This window comes from Bos indicus x Bos taurus, chromosome 25 (assembly GCF_003369695.1).
Source record: "Bos indicus x Bos taurus breed Angus x Brahman F1 hybrid chromosome 25, Bos_hybrid_MaternalHap_v2.0, whole genome shotgun sequence".
Classification (NCBI taxonomy): Eukaryota; Metazoa; Chordata; class Mammalia; order Artiodactyla; family Bovidae; genus Bos; species Bos indicus x Bos taurus.
This window is the reverse complement of record NC_040100.1, coordinates 7,778,851-7,798,171: the sequence shown is the minus strand read 5'-3', so window position 1 is coordinate 7,798,171 and position 19,321 is coordinate 7,778,851. Positions and strand designations below refer to the sequence as shown.

At 49.4% G+C, this 19,321-nt stretch overlaps 1 protein-coding gene and 1 non-coding gene across 6 annotated transcripts in view; both read right to left on the bottom strand.

Moving 5' to 3' along the window:
• The window catches only part of CUX1 (cut like homeobox 1), a 349,600-nt gene that overhangs the window by 40,874 nt on the left and 289,405 nt on the right, over positions 1 to 19,321 (bottom strand). For 3 of the 5 annotated variants that reach the window (XM_027528189.1, XM_027528187.1, XM_027528188.1), the window contains exon 21: positions 1,236 to 1,538. The exons of the other annotated variants lie outside the window; for them this stretch is intronic. In XM_027528189.1, coding sequence (XP_027383990.1) covers positions 1,236 to 1,538 — 303 coding nt within the window. The remainder of the gene's footprint in view (positions 1 to 1,235; positions 1,539 to 19,321) is intronic. 5 annotated transcript variants of the gene reach the window in all.
• Positions 4,912 to 4,983, bottom strand: TRNAW-CCA. The gene has a single exon. It is a non-coding gene; the product is annotated as a tRNA-Trp (tRNA).

The window sequence follows — 19,321 nt, the reverse complement described above, 5'->3', positions numbered from 1 at the left end:
ATAGAGCACTGCCTTGTAAGAAGTGGGATTCCAAGTAAAAGTTTACTGCATGCAAAGTTTTGGATTTGAGAAAATAAGTTTTTTTGATATCAGTCATTTTAACTGAGCCTAACATTTTTACCAACCCCAACATTTACTGATTTTGGAAACCTGTGGTTTTTCTGCTTTTCAGACTCTCAGTTTAGCCTATAAACATCCCAGGTCCTTACCATTTTTAAAAAAAATTTTTAATTTTTTATTAAAAGATTAAAAAAAGTTTGGCTGCGCTGGGTCTTCATTGTGGCGCATGTGGGATCTTAGTTCCCTGACGAGAAACTGAACCCATGTCTCCTGCACTGAAAGGCAGATTTTTAACCACTGGGCCACCAGGGAAGCCCCCTTACCATTTGTTGTTGTTGTTATTGCTGTTGCTGTGGTTGTTTTAAATAAATTTTACTTAATTCTAATCTGGCAAGTCAATCTCATTTCATTCCAAGGAGCTTGTTATGTTCAGGAAAGGGATATATATGAACAGCTAGTGACTATTTGCTTGATCCACCCTGTTGTACTGGGATGGGGGTGTTGGGGGGAATCAAGTGATTATTTTCAGAAAATTATGTGTATTGCTTTTAGAGGTTTCATAGCAGTGGCTCTCAGTCATTTTGGAAGTCACAGATATATTTGAGAGTGTGAAGAAAGCTACTAACCCTCAGCCTTTAAAATGCACACACACACACATTCTACTACGACTTTGAGAGACTAACACATGAATATGAATATGCCAAGATCCCAGGTCAAAGGTTAAGACGATGCCTGGGTCTTGACCAAGCTGCCTGCTTCATCTGTAATTTGGTAATTTGGCCCCCACTTTGGGTCAGAGACACCAACCAGATGCTGCTGGGCTCATGCTGACTCTTCCCTGCTCTGCACCCCCTCACTCCCCAGGATTTACAGTGCCTCTGGGCAATCGGTGGCCAGACTGCACTACCCAGGTTGACTCTGACTGGCATGCCTGTTTTCCAAGAGGTCCTAGTGGGGGTGCAGGCGTGGGCTGGGGCTGACCTTAGACTTCTAACACCCTTACGAACCCTTGGTGCTCACAACTGTAGGACGTTTTAGGTTCCTGTAGGTAGCCTGGGAACGTTTAAACCCTTTGGCTGGCCCAGCCTGAGGCCCCTTCCACCCACTCCTCCTGAGAACCCCCAACAGGAAACGGCTTGCCGCCTCTTGACTCAGCAGCCGGGGAGGGAACCTACCGAGGTTGTTGTCAGTCAACACCTCCTTGACCCTCTTGGTGATGCCGTAGGTGTCCAGCTCTGGAGACATGGCCACCAGCTCTTGAATGCTGAGCGCTGAGTGTCCGGAGAGAGGCAGTGGGGTGGCGGGCTGGGAGTCTGAGGCGGGCGGGTCGCTGGGTTCTGGAGGTTTGCTGTCCTTACTGGTTTCGATGGGGGGGCAAGGCTGCTGGACCAGTTCAGTCAGACTCTTCACTGACTCGCTGGAGCTCATGGGTGACTCGGGTGCAGGGCTGCAGCTGGCGGAGGTCTTTGGAGTGCTTTCTGGAATTAGAGCACACAGAAACCCAGGGCTGAGGATGGCGGTCTTTCCCCACGTGCACCTCCTTTCCTTATCTAGGAATTACTAAGTAGACGTCTGTATAAAAAGGAGACAGTATGGCAGTCTGTGGATCCAAATGAATTGTGACTGAGAATTAACCTTTTATTTTCTGTATTAAAAAAATAAAAATAATAACAGTGAAAGAAGTAAAAGCAGGGGTTTAAACAGTACGTTTCTGAAGACTCAATAAAGGCCATTCTGTTAAAAAAAGTATGCCCTATTAATCACTGTCATGACTTCCTTCCCACAGAACCCCTTAATTCTATGATTCAGAAGCATCTTGGCTATATTATAATTTGCATATTTATTTTATCCATAATTTCCAGCACAAAGTGAATGGACATATTATTTTAAATGAGGGCTGTCTGCAATGTGTGGTCACCACAATGATGAAGACCCTTGAAGAAGAGACCTAAGGCCTTGGTGGCAGGCCTCTGGGGGCCTAGGGTTGAGTGAGGATCCCAGGTCCGTTCTCACTCTGATCCCAGAGGGTGTCACGGTGACCATGGAGGGAAGCAAAGGAAGAGGAGCCCCCACCAGCTCTCGGTCAGACCCCAGGATGTGATTCTGAAAGCCCAGCTCTCGTCTGTCTGCACCAGGTGGTCACTGAGACTGGAAGAGACAGGGCCAGTGTGGGTAGTCAGGTCCCCACACTCTCCTTTCTTCAGAAGGGGCTGTCCTGTTGGAGGTGCCCGGTGGGTGGGAGGGCACCATGCCCTGTTGGTGAGTGGTACCTTCTGGCCTCTGTTGGCACTACCTGTAAAACCTGACACCCATTCCAGTTTGGGGATGCCAGGAATAAAGGCTTCCGCACTTCCTAATTTCCAAATACAGAGAAAATGCAAAGGGACTGAGCGCTGCGGTCCCACCCACAGGGTAAAACCTGCCTTTGGCTGGAGTCTGGGTGCAGTCTCTCCTCCCCACTAGGAATGGGCACACAGTGAGACCCCACGGCATCACGGGTGAGGGGCAGGCCAGGCACTTTCATGTGGGCTCCACGGCTCCAGAGACAACAGTGTGTGAGGCCAGGCCACGCAGTGAATACCAGCACACGTCAACCCCCAGACACCCGTGACCTGACTAAAGAAAATGTAATACCAAGGAATAGCTGAATTCCCTTTCTTTTTTTTAAGATTTTATTTTTTTAATGTGGACCATTAAAAAAAAAAGTCTTTATTGAATTTGTCAAAATATTGCTTCTGCTTTATGTTTCGGGGTTTTTTTTCGGGGCATGTGGGATCCGAGCTCCCCAACCTGCATCTCTCCCCGCCTCGTCGCCTGCCCACCACATTGGGAGGTAAAGTCTCAACCACTGGACCACGGTGGGAAATCCCTGGAATAACTGAATTTTAACAGATCATATACCTGGAGTGTCCTTCACTGGACATATGATATCCAGGATAACAACCTATTCTGAATTCAAGAGGATGGAAAATGCATTCTAAGTACAAGAGATATTTTGTAAAAATACCTAGAAAGATAAAATCCCAAATGAAACAACTGCAATAAACCCATCTATTGTCTTCAACCAGTACAGAGTTCTACCATCACATAAAGCTGTGTGCTCAACATGGAAAATCAGGTTAAAAATAAAAAACCAAACACTGGCTTGTGAAGGATGTGAAAGAGGCAGAGGTAAACGGCAGAAACGGTCCATATAAATCTTGAAGGCGATCTGAACCCTACAAATCGGATTTCTTCTCTCTGCTCACCTCCAGGTCATCGTACAACTGGATATAAAACCTGGAAAATGTTATTTTTGTATCTGAAGCAGCAGAGGAATTGTACTGTAAATTTGCCCTGATTCACCCAAGCGAGGGACCAATTTGGCAGATCATCCATCTTGCTCACTGTACACTGTCAAGGATGGCATGAATTCCCCACATGATAAACAGATTTCTTCTCAGGTTGGTGTCCTTTAACCCACAGCAAGGTCAGAACAACGGCTGCCTGGAGAACACGCCGCCCGGCGCCGCCTCCCAAGCACCGGCCCCAGGTTTTCTTTCGGCTGCCGGCGGGTCCCCAGAATAGCTGGAGTGGAGGCATGTTTCTTTCTTTCAGGTGTCCTCAGTAAAGCCACTCGCCTTCCTGCATTTTTTGCCAGGAAAATTCCCTGGAAGAACTGACCAGAGGTGTGTGCTGCACGTTACCAGTGTCCCTCTGTGCTCCCCACCATGACTGCAGACAAGGGCAACCCCCATCCCCAACCAAGATCAAAACCCCACTGGGCCTTGGAATGTACTGGGCTGGTGTCTGCACCTCTGTTCTGAGTCTGCGTCTAAACTGTTGTCTAAACACAATTTAGTCTGTGTCTAAATTGCTCACCAACACACACAGGTGCCACCACAGTCTCTGGTCACCGAAAGCAGAATTTGGCCCAAGTTTTTTTGGAGTGAAAGGGACAAGAGGTGACAGGAAACAGACTCCTGGACACATCCACGAATCCATATGCTCAGAACATCACACTGCAAAGTCATTTGTTTGACTAGAAAGCTACTTTTGGTCAGCACCACAAAATCAGATCCATCAAGCAGTTCCCATCGCCCCCTGGTGAGGGGGCCAGGGGTGGGGGGACCCTCAGTGGCAGGAGGACCAGTGCCCGATGACTCAGCATCTTGAGAGAAGAAACATAGTCAACAGAGGAGAAATACTGCTTTTCTTTTCCAAAAATTACCAAATCGAGCTTTCTGATGAAAATGATACTTTTTGACAGAACAGGGTTTTGTGCTCTTCTCTGTAATTAAAGATAATTTAAGCAAGGCAAACACACACACACACACACAAACGGAGGAGCCCTGGGATTGGCACTGAGGTACTGAACGTGGGATGGGGGTTGCCTCCACTAACTTGTGATGCCAGCTTGAATGTGATTCCTAAGTTCTTGGAACATCTTGGTTTCCTCATCTGAAAAATACAGGCAGGGTTGTAGTAGTGAGGAACGAACCTGCCACACAGTGCTAAGTAAATCCGAATCTCATGTTAAAAAATAGAGTAGTTACTGGAACATATTTGTCTACATAAAGGTCCTCTGCATGCAACGTAAATCTCCTTAAGACTTATTGCTGCTGCTTCTACAGTTCCTGGCACATAACTGCGACGCTGGTGAGAGAGACAACAGCTACATCTTGTGCGATGCCATTCAGATGACATTCCAGAGAAGGTAAAATTACAGGGATAGAAAACAACACATCAGTGTTTTTTGTTTTTTTTTTTAAGATGACTGGGAATTTGGTTTATGCCAAGTTACCTGAGATTACTATTTTTAAAAGATATTTATTTATTTTTGGCCACACTGTGTAGTATGTGGGATTTTAGTTCCCTGACCAGGGATCGAACCTGGGGCCCCCTGCAGTGGAGGCAGAGTCTTAACCACTGGACCACCAGGGAAGTCTCCAGATCAGTGTTGCTGGGAGTCAAGCAAGGGTTGGAGCTGACCACAGAGGGTCACGAGAGGATTTGGGGAGGATGATGGAATTATCCTACACCTTGATTAGTGAGAGCATAGAACACTTCTATGAGTGAAGAGTGAGTTTTAGTGTATGTAGATTACATTTCAGTATCAACTCACTTAGGACCGAGTCCCAGCAGGAAGCATGGATGAAGACGCATCACTGCGTCATTCTTTCACTTACTCCCCAAGTCGGCTGAGTCAGGCCAGTGGGACACAGCACATGGCAAGGGGTGGGGACACTGATGTCTGGGGGAGCAGAGGCCTCCCGGGAGGGTAAAACTTCAGAGGGACTTCAGGCGTGAGCAGGAATTAGCCAGCTAAGGTGGGAGGAGTAGCAGCGACAAGGAAGGGAGACAGATTGTTCCAGACACCTGGTGGGCTTGGGGCATCAGTAAGATTGAGTGTAGTGAGAACACGAGGCCTAGAGAGGTCCCCAGGGGCTGGGTTGTGCCGGGCCTTGGAATTGGCTAAGGTGTCTGTTTTAATTTTTGTGCAGTTGGGAGCCTGGGCACATTCCTGCTATCCACCATGTGCTATAAACAGCAGCGAAGGGAATTTCCTGGCCGTCCAGTGGTGAGGACTCCAGGCTTTCACTGCCCAGGGCGCTGGTTCCATCCTTGGCTGGAGAACTAGGATCCCGCAAGTCATGCGGCATGGCCAAAAACAAAGCAAAACAAAAACCAAACCAAACCGAAAAAAACCATGAAAACCCTCTAGCAGTGAGGTCTGGACGGCACAAAAGCATAATGGTGAGCCCACAGACTGAGGCGCGGAACCAAACAGACGACAACGCTGGTACACAGGCTGAGCGCCCGCACGCACCATGTACAGACACGTGGTGAGGGGATAACGTCACATCCAGGCAAGACAGGGTGCATGTTCAGGACGGACGACAGCTGACTTCCAGGAGGAATGAGGCTAGGAGAGGCGCATGTTTCATTTACTTTAAAAAGGTAGGACTGAATGATGATCAAAAGTTAGGGTTAAAGTTGGGTGATGGGCATTCGCTGGGTTGTTCTGTGATTCGTGTTTGAAATATTATAGACCTAACATCAAAGAGTAAGAAAGTAAGCCAGGTCACTGCTGCTTCAGTACAGAGAACGGACTTATGGACAGCACAGCTGGGGCTGGGAGGCCGACAGGGAGTGTGGATGGGGCCCCAGAAGGGTGGGCTGGGGGATGGGCAGATGCAGATTCAGGAGAAGTTCAGGAGATCAGGTCACCAGGGCTGAGGGCCGGGTGGACGTGCTGAGAGGGCTGAGCAAGAACAGATGGGTCCCATGTTGTAACCTGGACCACGGGGCGTGGGGGTGCAGTTCCAAGAGGGGGTGCTTTGCAACAGGAGTATCTTGGGATGAGGAGGAACATGATGTTAAGAAACCCTATTCTGTTGGTGCTCTGCGATGACCTCATAGGGGTGGGATCAGGGTGGGTGGGAGAGAGGCTCAAGAGGGAGGGGACATATGTGTATATACTTAGAGCTGATTCACGTTTTACAGAAGAAACCAACACGACAGTGAAAAGCAATTATTCTCCCATTAAAAAGTAAATAAAAAAAGAAAGAAACCTGATTCTATCACTGCCTGTAACAGGAGTTACTGCTCAAGCGAACGTTTCTCGTGCCCTCCCTGTGCGGAGGCTCCCGGGAATGAACTAGAGATAGATGCTTCTGTTCTCATGACCTGACACGGAGTGGCAGACACATCTAGCTGCCTCACTGGACAGAGACATGACCTCGTGCCCAGAGCCACACAGCCAGGAACGAGTCACACCCTCCATGTTCTAAACAGCCCTACTGTAGGGTGGGACCAGCGCACACAGATCCTGGGACTCGTGTGACTGTCAGTGGCAGAGCGACTGGGCCAGCCTTGCAAAATATGGTTTCTTCACCCACACTCCATGTGTCCATGTTTCTGACCTCACCTCAGGAAACATGAAGGTAAGGTCTCCAAAGCCCACCCACCTCTGGGATGAAGGAAGGGAACCAGAACATCTTTAGAACCTCGTCTGAATGCAGCCAGGGGCTAAGGGCATTTACACACTGGCTCATTCAATTCTCACGATGCTCCCGTGCTGGGAATATAAACCCTGCACCCAGAAACCGAGGGTCCGATGGGCAGCGTGACTTGGTCCAGGTCACTCAGGCGGAGCAAGGATCTGACCCGCTTGGGAGTGGGAAGCCTCCACTGTCAGTCACTGCAGGTCATAACAGCCTGTCTGCCTTCATCCATTCCTTCACTCGCCCACGCCAACGCTTTTAAAGCTCCTGCTTTGTGTTGTAGACTCTCCTTGGCAGAGGGATAAGAGATATTATTTTTACTTTTTTGTTTTCTTTTAGCCGAGCCACACAGCTTGCGGGAGGTTACTTCCCTGACTGGGGATTGAACCCGGGGTCCCAGCAGTGAAAGTGCCAAGTCCTAACAACTGGACCATCAGGTAAATTCCAAGGGGTAAGAGAAATTAGACACAGACCATGTTTTCAAGGAGTCTGCAGCCTGTGGAACCGGGGCAACTGAAAATGGGTAATTTGCCTTAAAAGCCCAGCTACACAGATCATCTAATCCAATTGTGACGCCAGTAGTAAGGTGTTACATTTAAAAAGTGATCTGTACGGATTAATTTTGGGGGGAAGGTTAATTTTCCAAGATTAATTTTCGAATATTGCAGAAAAGAAGGCTGGATAGTAAGATACAGGAAGCACAGACAGTGACTCAAGGCCCCCTAAAATACACAGAGCTTTCAGGAACTATAAAAGGATTATGAAAAATATTATATTCCAAAAACAGCAGGCAAACAACAGCTGCCTTAAGTTTTCAATGGAAGCCAATTGAAAATGCACACCCGCCATAATTTTCAGAGACAAATCTCTCTGCAGTTTACACGATCCACTGTTTAAATTTCCATACCCAGCCCTCTATCTGCAGTAATAATAACCCAAATTCCATTTAGTGTTCATTTGAGCAGTCAGGATAAAGTCATTTCTTATTATCTCCCCACTGTGTAAAAAACAGCTTGAAGGTAGGAAGTCAGCAAGCATTTTCACCAAAAAGTAATTATTGTAAGTGACATTTTTACTGCTGGCATGCCATAAGGCGAACTGTGCATTCAGAAGGACAAGTTGCTGAAACAAAATGACAGGGTACTCTGTGACATTCTGACAAGAACCCAAACATTATTTAACTGGCGGCTGGTCTGATGCACCACTTTTCATTATGTCCATAGTTTAGGCTTTGAGCCTGCGCCAAGCCAGGAAATTCCAAGTGACTAGAAAGACAAGTATGGAAGATGGGAGAGGGAAGGAGAAGGTTGGGGGAGCAGTAAGGTCATGGCCTGGCGCATGGAAACGTGGTTGAGTGAGGGCAGAAATCAAAGAGCAGAGGAAGAGGGGTGCCAGGGAGGCACAGGGTGGAGACGGAGCCGGAGGGGCAATGGGAGCCTTGGCATAGGAGGACCCTGCCCAGCTTCAGGGCCCTTCCAGCTGACAGCGGTGACAGCTTCAGAAGCCACCGCAGGGTGACCACCAGCCCAGAACGCTTCCCGGCCGAGTTCAGATGTGGAATCGTGCTGGGGACACGGAACCCGAATTGAAACGTGAGGACTCACTCAAGGTTCATGTGGCTCCTCTCCAAAGGAACCCTCGACTTGAGGGTTTATGGCTGACAGCCCTCTTTAGAAATAACGAGCTTCTCTGTGTCAAAGGTGAACGGCAGCCTGATCTGCCCTCCTGTGTTTCAGGGTCATAGGCTGACGTGGGACCCTCTCTCTGACATCCCTGAGCACCAGACCTTGCCTTGGGGGTGGGGTGGGGGAGGCGGCACTGATGGCCCCTGCCTCCGAGTCTCTGGGCAGATGCTCGTGGCCCATCAGGACCCTACCTATTTCTCCAGCCACATCTCCACTAGACATGGCCCATGTAAACATGTGGAGTTTTCTGCTTTTGAGTATGAGTGACCTTTGGATTGAGTAGCAGGGGCTTGAAACAAAATACGTGGAGAGGGACATCCCTGGTGGTCCGGTGGGTAAGACTCCGCACTCCCAATGCAGGGGGCCTGGTTCGATCCCTGGTCAGGGAACTAGATCCCGAGTGCCACAACACAAAAGATTCTGTATGCTGCAACTAAGACCTGACATGGCCAAAAAAAAAAAAAAAATGGAGACTAATAGCTGTCATAGAGCCATGTGGGAGCTTTCGCACCTCCTGTCCCCAACATGCCACTGCATACTGGCTATCAAGAAAGGAACAGAAGTAACCCAACAACACGCTAAGACATATCAGAGCATGTGAAGTGGCCCCACCACAGAATAGCCTGCTCACCAAGGGCCTGTACCTTACGCCAGCAGAGGAGTAAAGGGAGGGTCTCACTGACACAGGCCCCATCCTCAAGGGCCTGGGTGGGTTTCCTCCTGACCTGGGGAAAGCCCACTCCTAAAGAGACGGCATCAAGTGTCAGTGCACACCCCTCCCACGGCCAGGCCCTACCTGCACCCCTCGCTGGCCCTGGGCTGGCAATACTCTTTGGCCCTCAGCCCGCCTGGGCACTGCCTTAAGTCACTGAATATCTCAGCAAACCTACCAAATTGCTCTGCTTCTATAGCAAAACTGAGATAATAGGTGCTGGTGCGAGAACATTTTTTTAAGTCTGCCTAAGAGTCGGACACGACTGGGTGACTTCACTTTCACTTTTCACTTTCATGCACTGGAGGAGAAAATGGCAACCCACTCCAGTGTTCTTGCCTGGAGAATCCCAGGGACAGTGGGGCCTGGTGGGCTGCCGTCTATGGGGTTGCACAGAGTCGGACACGACTGAAGCGACTTAGCAGCAGCAGCAGCAAGGAACTCTTGCGGAGAAGGCAATGGCAACCCACCCCAGTACTCTTGCCTGGAAAATCTCATGGAGCCTGGTAGGCTGCAGTCCATGGGGTCGAAAAGAGTCAGACATGACTGAGCGACTTTACTTTCACTTTTCACTTTCATGCATTGGAGAAGGAAATGGCAACCCACTCCAGTATTCTTGCCTGGAAAATTCCATGGACAGAGGAGGCTGGTGGGCTACAGTCCATGGGGTCACAAACAGTTGGACCTAACTGAGCAACTGAGCATGTGCAAGGAACTCTTATAGTGACTTAAAAGCCAGAAGTTTACTTATTAACAAAGAAAACTTGTTTAATGCAAAGTTTCTATTTAACTTGTGGCAGCTTACCTCCCCAAGCCTGACTTTCAAGCCACTTGAAGAGTGGCGGGGGGAGCAGGGGGAACCTTTCATTCAATAAAGGGACCATGTCAGTGCCAGGTGGGTGCTAGAAGGTGGGGGACAGTGGTGACCCAGGCAGACATCATTACGAGGTCACTGTCACAAAGACACATGTGACGAGGAAAAGGAGGCGGGTGGGGGGGATGTCCAGGGGGCGGTGGCAGCTCACAGCACTATGACGCTGATGCTGAGGCTGGGGACAGCAAACAAGAAAGAGATGGTGGGGGTGGGGGGGTGCAGGAGGGACATTCACACACTGAGAAGGCGGGACTTTAGTCCCAGGGAAGGATCCGAAGGAGGGCAGGGGCCCAGCCGGATATACAGTCTGGAGAGATGGGTCTGGATGTTTAAGAACCAGAAACTCTGTGCATGTGTGTGCGCATCTGGGAGTGGGGGTGAGGAGAGAGGGGGTGAGGAGGGCTGCCAGGCCCCCTGTTCAGGTGACGGTGGCGGTGGCGGTGCTTTCACAAGGAAGGCTGGGTGGAGAACATATCTGGGAGAAGAGGCTGAGCTCAGATCTGGCTGTGTTTCCCTGGAGGGGACGACGGATACGTGGTGGGAGGTCAGCGACGGAGGTGAGCGCACGAGGGCGGAGGTGGCAGGGCCGTCCTGGGCGGCTAGCTGCAGCAGGTTGCAGCGGGTGAGGCTGCCCGCAACTGAGTCTGTGGGCCTCCTCCCATCAGCACCGCCTTGTGCCACCAGGAGCTTCACTCTCCTCCTCATGGAGGGGAAGAATGGTTTCCTACCCTCCTCTTCTCTCCCCAGGCTGGGAAAGCGCACGGTGTTGGGTGGAGGGGGGAAGGATCCTAGCAATTCTGAGTTGACTTCAGCCACACCCGGGGAAGCTGCCTAGGTGAGGTGGGCCTGAGCACTCACCTGGGGGTTGTGGGCACTGCAGGTAAATCTGCTCCCCTGCCAGACTTCCATTATTTTTCTCGTGTATCTTTTACGAGCCCTCAAGGACATACATGTGTCAAAGCAGAGTTTGGGAATATTAAAAGTCAAAACCTTTCCTTCGGCTACAATTAAACCTTGGTAGTGAACCACCAGCCTGGCGAGGCCGCGGAAGCCACCCCGGGCAACGTGGCTGGCCCTGCCTCGGGAGGCACGGTGCTCGCCCTGTTCTCAGCTTTCCAGAGATCCATACTGATTTAGAAATAATGCCTTCAAATTACCTTCAATAACCTTATTACCAAACCAGCTGTGTGTATGAGCACTTATCAATGCATCCCTGTGCATTAAGAGAAAATGTATGTCATACAAACAGTCTAAATATATATTACTGAGATGGGAAAAAACAAACCGTCTAGTTAAATTGCTCTGCTGTAATCAAAGATTAATCACTGCGCGTGTGTGCCTGTGCACATGTGTTTTCTCTCTTTCTCGGGGGCTCCTTACGGCTTTGAGCAGACCTGCCCGTCCTCTGCCGGTAGTGCTACTGTCTGCGAGGCAGCTCAGACCGCCATTCTGGTGGTGGAATTAATTTTTCTGTGTTTCTAAGAGTTGGAGGAGCTGAGAGGTGGTTTTGGATTGTGTTTTCCTTCTGAGTCTTTTAGGCCTGCAGCTCAGAAACTTTCCTTCCCCCAGAGGCACCTGGTGGACAGCAGGCCTCCGCGTGCCCATCTGTGGGGAGGCTCCAGGATTTGCCCCCAGAGCAGCCTGCCTCCTCTCAGTAACACTGCCGGGCAGCCTGGCGTGCAGACAATGTCTGCGCTGTGATGGAATGTTCCTTAGAGAATCCCTGGCTGATATGGAATGTGCTGGTGGGGTGGGCTGCTTCTCGGCTCCCCAACAACACGCAGGTGAGTGCACCGATCTGGCCCTCCACAGGCCCTGGGCTGTGCTGAGCAGAACCGAGTGACATTTTCGTTGCATGCGATGGTATTAGGAAAGCTATTAAGGTACATTATTTTACACATCCTCCTAATCTCTCCATACTGCTTTACTTAATTTGTGATGAAATTGTTGAGAAAGGGTACTTAAATGTACGACAGTCAGTAAAAGTAATTTATCATCTTCCCGCTTCAGTGCTCACGTTATCAGCGAACTCATTTTCTGCATTCATCATGCAATCAGCCTATTATTTGCATATTAATCAGGCAGTGGACCATGAAAGAACTGCATTCCAGCCAAATGCTGCACTATCTCAGGAGAAACACTCAGTAATTATCATACATCAGTGTTATGATGTGGTAATTGATTATAACATCTTTCTGCTGCCCCTGGGGAGCCCCTGTGCTCACCCAGCTCCAGGCACTCCGGACAGATTGCTCTTTCCCTCCCCAACTGAGAGCCACCATGGCTGTTCTCTCCACGTGCCATTTCTGTGGAGTATGGATCCTCCTCCTCCGGTCTCACAAGGTATTTACACTATGTGGAACGAACTGACTGTAATTCATGGGTGAGAGGGTCCAGTTGGAGGAAGGCGTGTCCCTCCAGACTCAGCCTCTTGGCTTCAGAGGTGATGCTCCGGCTTCCCAGAAAAGTCTCCTTATCAAATAAAACGCGGCAACTCCAGTCTCTCCTTGTTGCAAAGCTGGTACAAAGGCAGTTTGGCTGCTTTATTTAGGTGCCAAATGACAAGCTAATTTTGGCCCTCTTGTAAAGGACAAACCCAACATCTGCCAATTCAGACTCGGGCTATATTTAGGAATCCAGTTCTGAAGGGAAGAGGAAGACACGAAATCGAGATGAAGCCGATGACGGAAGCTGCCTGGCTCACTGCGTTCTCCCGGGGACCCCCTTCTCGCTCCTGAGTGTGGCTGTGGCCCAGAGGCCAGTCTGCAAGGGGCAAGATTGAGGGTTCTGGGCTGGCGGAAGGCCACTGGCAGGAAGAGGGCATGAAGCTGTCCTTGCTCAGGAAAGAACCTGGGCCACCATGTGGGTCTTCCTAAGATCTAGCCTGGAAGGGGCTTGAAATTGGCATGGACCCGCATCACAGGTCAGATGGGTTGCACCCTTTCTGTTGCAGAGCTTCATGAACTTGGCTTTGACTCTGCCACTGACTTGGTGCTGGGTTCCCCTCCTTTATGCCCAGCTCCCAGCCTGAAACACGAGGGGATGCCCTAGGTACTGAGGCATGTGACTTTCTGTTAATTGTTCATCTTGGATCTGATTTTTAAGTATCTGCCCATTTATCATTTGAGCCCAGTTTTGTTCTTTGTTTTGAACGCGGCCTTGACTTCCCTGAGTGTCATTTCAGGGACCAACCCTTCACCTGTCATGGGGGACCGAGTCCTTGGGCACCCCCATGGCAGCAAGACTCTGGCCTCAGAGTGCTTGTGCTTCTTCAACCTCCTCCTTGATGGGGGCAAACTGCTTCTCACTCTGAGCATCTGAAAGACGGTGGGGGGGGGGCATCATTTCTGCTCCCTGATTAGGGATTAAAGGTATCAGCACTGCCCTTGGCACATCAAAGATGCAAACATATGAGTTTCTTCACTGTAGTCTTACCACCTTTAAAAAAATTACCTGAGGGTTTTTAAACATTTAAGCTTTTTCTTCCTTCTCTGGAACCAAAACTGAAAACAGAAGTCCTCATTTGCTCTTGTGACCTACTTTTGCCTCTTGCACTGAATGCCCAGTGTACTGTAAATTCCATTCTCCAAAGAAAGTCTAAGGGGAAGAGAAAAGAGATGCGCCCAGAGGCCTGTGTCCAGGGCTTGCTGGGGCCTCCTCTTAACGGGGAGTTAGTGTCTGCCAGCGCCAAGGGTCCAGGCCCAATGAGATGGGGCTGCCACCTGTGCCCACAGTCACCCAGATGAGTGCATCCAGATACGATGGCCTGGCTCTGAGTTTGTCCCCGATGGCCTGAGCAATGACCTGCAGTCCTTAACTCTTGAAGCTCAAGATTTTGGGTCAACCTCATGGAATGGCAGATGGATGGTCAACATTTCAGGGAGGCCAGGATGCTGGAGAGCTGCGTGCAGGTCCTCCCTTGGCTGACCCTCTGTGCTAGCTACCGCCCAGCAATGCTCCCACTTGAGTCTCCACCCAAGAAGTGAGTGCTGGATCTGTTTCCTATTTTAAGGCCAGGAACCTGACATGTCAGGTGTGCACATGCATGATTTTATAGCTATCCTTGCTATCCTAATGCATGTGAAATGACCTAATGGCAGTGGTTTCAAGGGCAGCAGCAGGAAAGCAGGCACTCAACTAGCACTTCCTCAGGGCCAGCTGCTGCTCTGGAGGCTTTTAAACATGGATTTAAAACTCCTTGTGGTCTAGGAGATAGGTACGTTTCCTATTTTAAAGAAAACTGAGACACAGAGAGGCTGAGACACAGAGAGGTCGAGTCACGTGCCCAAGGCCACACAGCTGCTCAGGGGCCAAGACAAGATGAGCCCTTGGCGGTCAGCTCTGAGCCCACTGTGTCAATTTGCAGCTCACATGTGCTTAAGGCTGCTCACTGAAGGATCGTGTTTTAGGTTCTGCTGTTAAAAGTCAATCTAAGTATTTTTCACTGGTGATTGGTTAAATAAGGTATGGTATGGTCAGATATAGGAATTACCTGTATCAGGGAAAAGAGGAGGAAATTCTGTATGTGCTGGCCTGGGGGAGTCTCTACAATCTATTGCCAGGTGAGAAAAGCAAGGCACACCTTGAGTCCTGTGTGTGCCCTTCTATGTGCAGCAAACATCTAGATACACAGGCTCTCTGCAGGAAACCAGCAGAAGTGCCTTTGGGGAGAGCGCCCGGGGGCTTGAGGAGGAGGGTGGGAGGGTGACTTATTTTTTAAAACGGGTGTAAGCTCTTTTAAATCCTGCGTTTTGTAGCCATGATGCATTTTACTTATTGGAAAAAAAAAAACAAAACAACAACCCATAAACTATAAATAAAAAGTCAAGGGCTTCCCTGGTGGCTCAGTGGTAAAGAATCCGCCTGCCAATGCAGGAGACACAGGTTCCATCCCTAATCCAGGAAGATCCCACATGCCTTGGGGGAACTAAGCCTGTTTGCCACAATTATTGAGCCTGTCCTAGAGCCTGGGAGTGGCAAGTACCGAAGCCCACACACCCTAGAGCCTATACTTGGCAACTAGAGAAGCCATGGCAATGAGAAGCCCGCACAGTGCAACTAGAAAGTAGGCCCAACTCGCTGCAACTAGAGAAAAGCCTGCACAGCAAAGAAGACCCAGCACGGCCAAAAATAAAAATAAATAAATAAAAATTAAAAAAAAGTCAAATCTCTAACTCTGGGTTACTCAGAGGATGAGATGGTAGGATGGCATTACTGACTTAGTGGATATGAGTTTGAGCAAGCTCAGGGAGATGGTGAAGGGGGGAAGCCTGGTGTGCTGCAGTCCGTGGGATCACAAAGAGTCAGACGTGACTGGAATGACTGAACAACAACAGAATCTCTCTGATTCTGTCCTCTTTTTATGGAGATACAGTGGTGAATCCCACTCGGGGGAGAACAGAGACCCTTGGGGGCTGATGTGTGCTGGAGCAGCCTTTCCCGGGGATCCTGAGGACAACATTTGCTGCTTTGAGACGCAACATGGACTGGGCTGTCTCGGTTGGTGGCTGCCTCTCCAGGAGGCCTGTGTGGGGCCTGCAGGTGTGGCATGCCCTAGGGGAGGAGGGCAGATGAGGCCAGGCTTGGCTTGTCCCACCCTCGAGCGCCCTCTGCCTTCCTGGTTAATGCTGCAGGGAGGCTGTTTCAGGATCATGTGGCCAGGAGCCACCAAGAATCCCACAGACGCTCAGAATGGCTAGGTGAGCAAAGAGCAGCACAGGCACCGAGGTGACACGGGGAAGTGGGTGACGCTTCTGGGGAGCTTGTGAGAAGCTCTTCCCCTGCAGCCTGCAGGCCAGGTGGCCTCCCAGCTACGGCCTTGCCTGCCTCCAAGACACTCATGAGTGTCCTGAGTCTCAGCCTGCTTCTCCACGCTCTGGAAGCCCACAGGGGGAAGGTGCAGCAGGCTGAAAATCCCAATGCCACTACGGACACAGGTCACCGAGGTCACCTCAGGAGCAAGGAGCCCCTCTCCTGTCCTGCTGTCACACTCGGGCGGGTTCTTATTACATGAGCCTTAAGGTGGCGGCAGCAACAGCATTGTACATAAAGAAAACACAAAATTCTTCCGTAATCCACTTTCCTTCTGTTATTTTAAGAGAAAAAACATCTCTGAAGCAGAAAGTGAAAGTCAGAGTCGTTCAGTCATGTCTGACTCTTTGTGACCCCATGGACTATCCAGGCCAGAATACTGGAGTGGGTAGCCTTTCCCTTCTCCAGGGGATCTTCCCAACCCAGGGATCGAACCCAGGTCTCCCACGTTGCAGGTGGATTCTTTACCAGCTGAGCCACAAGTAGGGATTTCGAGTATTTTCCCTTTTTTTCCCCCAAAGGTTCTCCCCCATGTCCTAGCCCATCAGTGAACCTTTGTATTTGCAAAGGTCTCGGCCTGGAATGTTCTCCTCTCTGACCCCTTCATAGCTCAGCCCCCTCCTTGGGGCTCCCTTAGCACCAAGGGCCTCCCTCCCGCCAGGCCTGTGCCCATATGTACCAGACAACAGAAGACAGTAAGGTAGGCTGTGTCTGACTGCAGAAACCTGTCTTTTCTGATCTTAGAGAATTCCTTTATCATGGCACTCCTGGTCATATTAAAACACCCTCATGCAGGGCACAACCAAGAAATGGACGAGCACTTGGTTCTGGCCACCACGTCCACGGCGGGTGAGTGAAGGCAGAGGCTGAGCCCCGAACTAACGATGAGCAGCGGCCACCTGCTGAGGGAGGGGCATTTTCCAGCTCACACGCGGCTTTTCAGAATTCTCTCTTGTTTTCGATTTGTGGTCTAGGGCCATGTATAAATCAGTTATGGATATACAAATCTTTTCAGCTACTCAAAACAAATGAGGGTTAGAATAGTTCTTTTCAGACAGTACCAACAGTTACTACGACTGATCTATTTCCATAAAAGAAGAAAGAATCAAATCAGATCTCGTCGATGGTACTGAACGAAGAGCTCTGCCTGCCTTAGATGGTGCCATGGAATTTTCTGCGGGTACAACGAGCCATTCCTTTTCTTATTAATGAGCTATTCAAATGCCCCACCCTGACTTAATCATTAAAAGTGAGGAATTAATGGCTTATTTGAGGAAGCTTCAGCAGGATCTTATTGCTAAATCAAAGGCACTAAAACTGTGGACATGTTCTCCCGGCCACGTCATGGTTACTGAATAAAAGGCATTATGTGTATTAAAAAGGAAGGCTGGCCTGTCCCTAATCGGGGGCCATGTCTGTGTAGGGCCATATGCAGCACGGAGCCCTGTGGCCTCACGTCAGGGAGGGGCGTGCATGAGACCACCCACGTTAAGAGACGGATGCAGCTGCTGTCTTCTCAAGAGGCAACTGGTGCTCTGCCGAGCCAGAAGAGCGATGTGGAGCCATGGAATTCTCCACGGGTGGAGACTTGGAACCTGCAGTTCCTACCCGACACGCTGGGGAAAAGCTGGGTGTTTTATAATTAATCAGAGGAGACTGAGCCATCCCTTGTGCAGCTCGCAATAATCCATCAGAAGAGGGTGTGGAAGCTTGTGAGCTGCAGTTAGGAAGGGCTCCCAGAGTAACAAGTTACAAAAGCTGATACAGTTGTTCTCTATCTCCCTGTCTCTATTTCTGCTTTGCAAATAGAATCATCTGTACCATTTTTTAAAGTCTGCACATATATGCGTTAATACAGGATATTTATGTTTCTCGCTCTGACTCACTTCACTCTGTATGGCAGCCTCTAGGTCCACCCACGTCTCTGCAAATGGTGCAAGTTTGTTCCTTTTGTGGCTGAGTAATATTCCATTGTGTGCATACATGCATGCTTGTGCGTGTACGTGGGTATGTCCACTCCTCTGTCAAGGGACATTTAGTTTGACATATACGCAGATGACAGACCCTGATGCTGGGAAAGACTGAAGGCAAAAGGAGAAGAGGGTGGCAGAGGATGAGGTGGTTAGATGGCATTACTGACTCAATGGACATGAACTTGAACAAACTCCGGTAGATGGTAAAGGACAGTGAAGCCTGGCATGCTGTAGTCCACGGGATTGCAAAGAATCAGACACGACTTAGCGACTGAACAACAACATATACAGTACTATGTTTAAAATAGAACCTACTCTATAGTACAGGGAACTCTACTCAATGCCCTGTGGTGACATAAATGGGAAGGAAATCCAAAAAAAGAGAGGATATACGTATGTGTGACTAATTCACTTTGCTGTACAGAAGAAACTAATAAAACATTGTAAAGCAACTGTACTCCAATAAAAATTGAAAAAAAAAAAAAGAAAGAAAAGTTAAAGCTGAGCGCATGGGTGAGTCCTCCCTATCAGTTCTCTGTAAGGTGATGACGGACTGAGTTGCATCCAGGGAAATCTGTTCCCCTTCCTTTCTCCCCTCTTAAGAGCTGTCCCCTGTTTCCTTTCCCTTGGGGCAAAAAGATTAATCACACCAAGGAACCATGAATATGAAATGAGCTTTAAAGAAAAAATGCAATTGGAGTCATATCTAACTATGTACCTATACACCTGCCTACACATATGTACACAGGCACACCTTCATCACTGCTCCAGGTTTTCCTCCTTTAAAAAAAACACCCTGCTAACTGATAAGCAATGACTGCAGGCCACACTCAGAGAAGACAAGTCTCCCTCGGCCCCTCCCTTCTCCTTCTCTGAGGGTTCCCTTTGGTTCCCTTGAGCATTGCTATTGCTAAGCAGGGCAAGGGCAGCCGATGGATGATAGCTGAGATTGGAGAAAAACAAAAGGGAGACATGGAGGACCATTCCCCAAGGACCACCTGCACCTCTGCCTTCAAATAGGTTTGCCATATTCGATCAAGACAACCCAACACTGGGAACTTTGAAAGAAGCCAACCCAAAAATTGTGCGTTGAGGGACTCCCCTGGTGGTCCAATGGTTAAGACTCTGTGCTCCCAGTGCAGGGGGCCAGGTTCGATCCTTGGTCGGGGAAACTAAGATCCCACATGCCACAATGTAGATTCTGAGTTCTGCAACCGAGG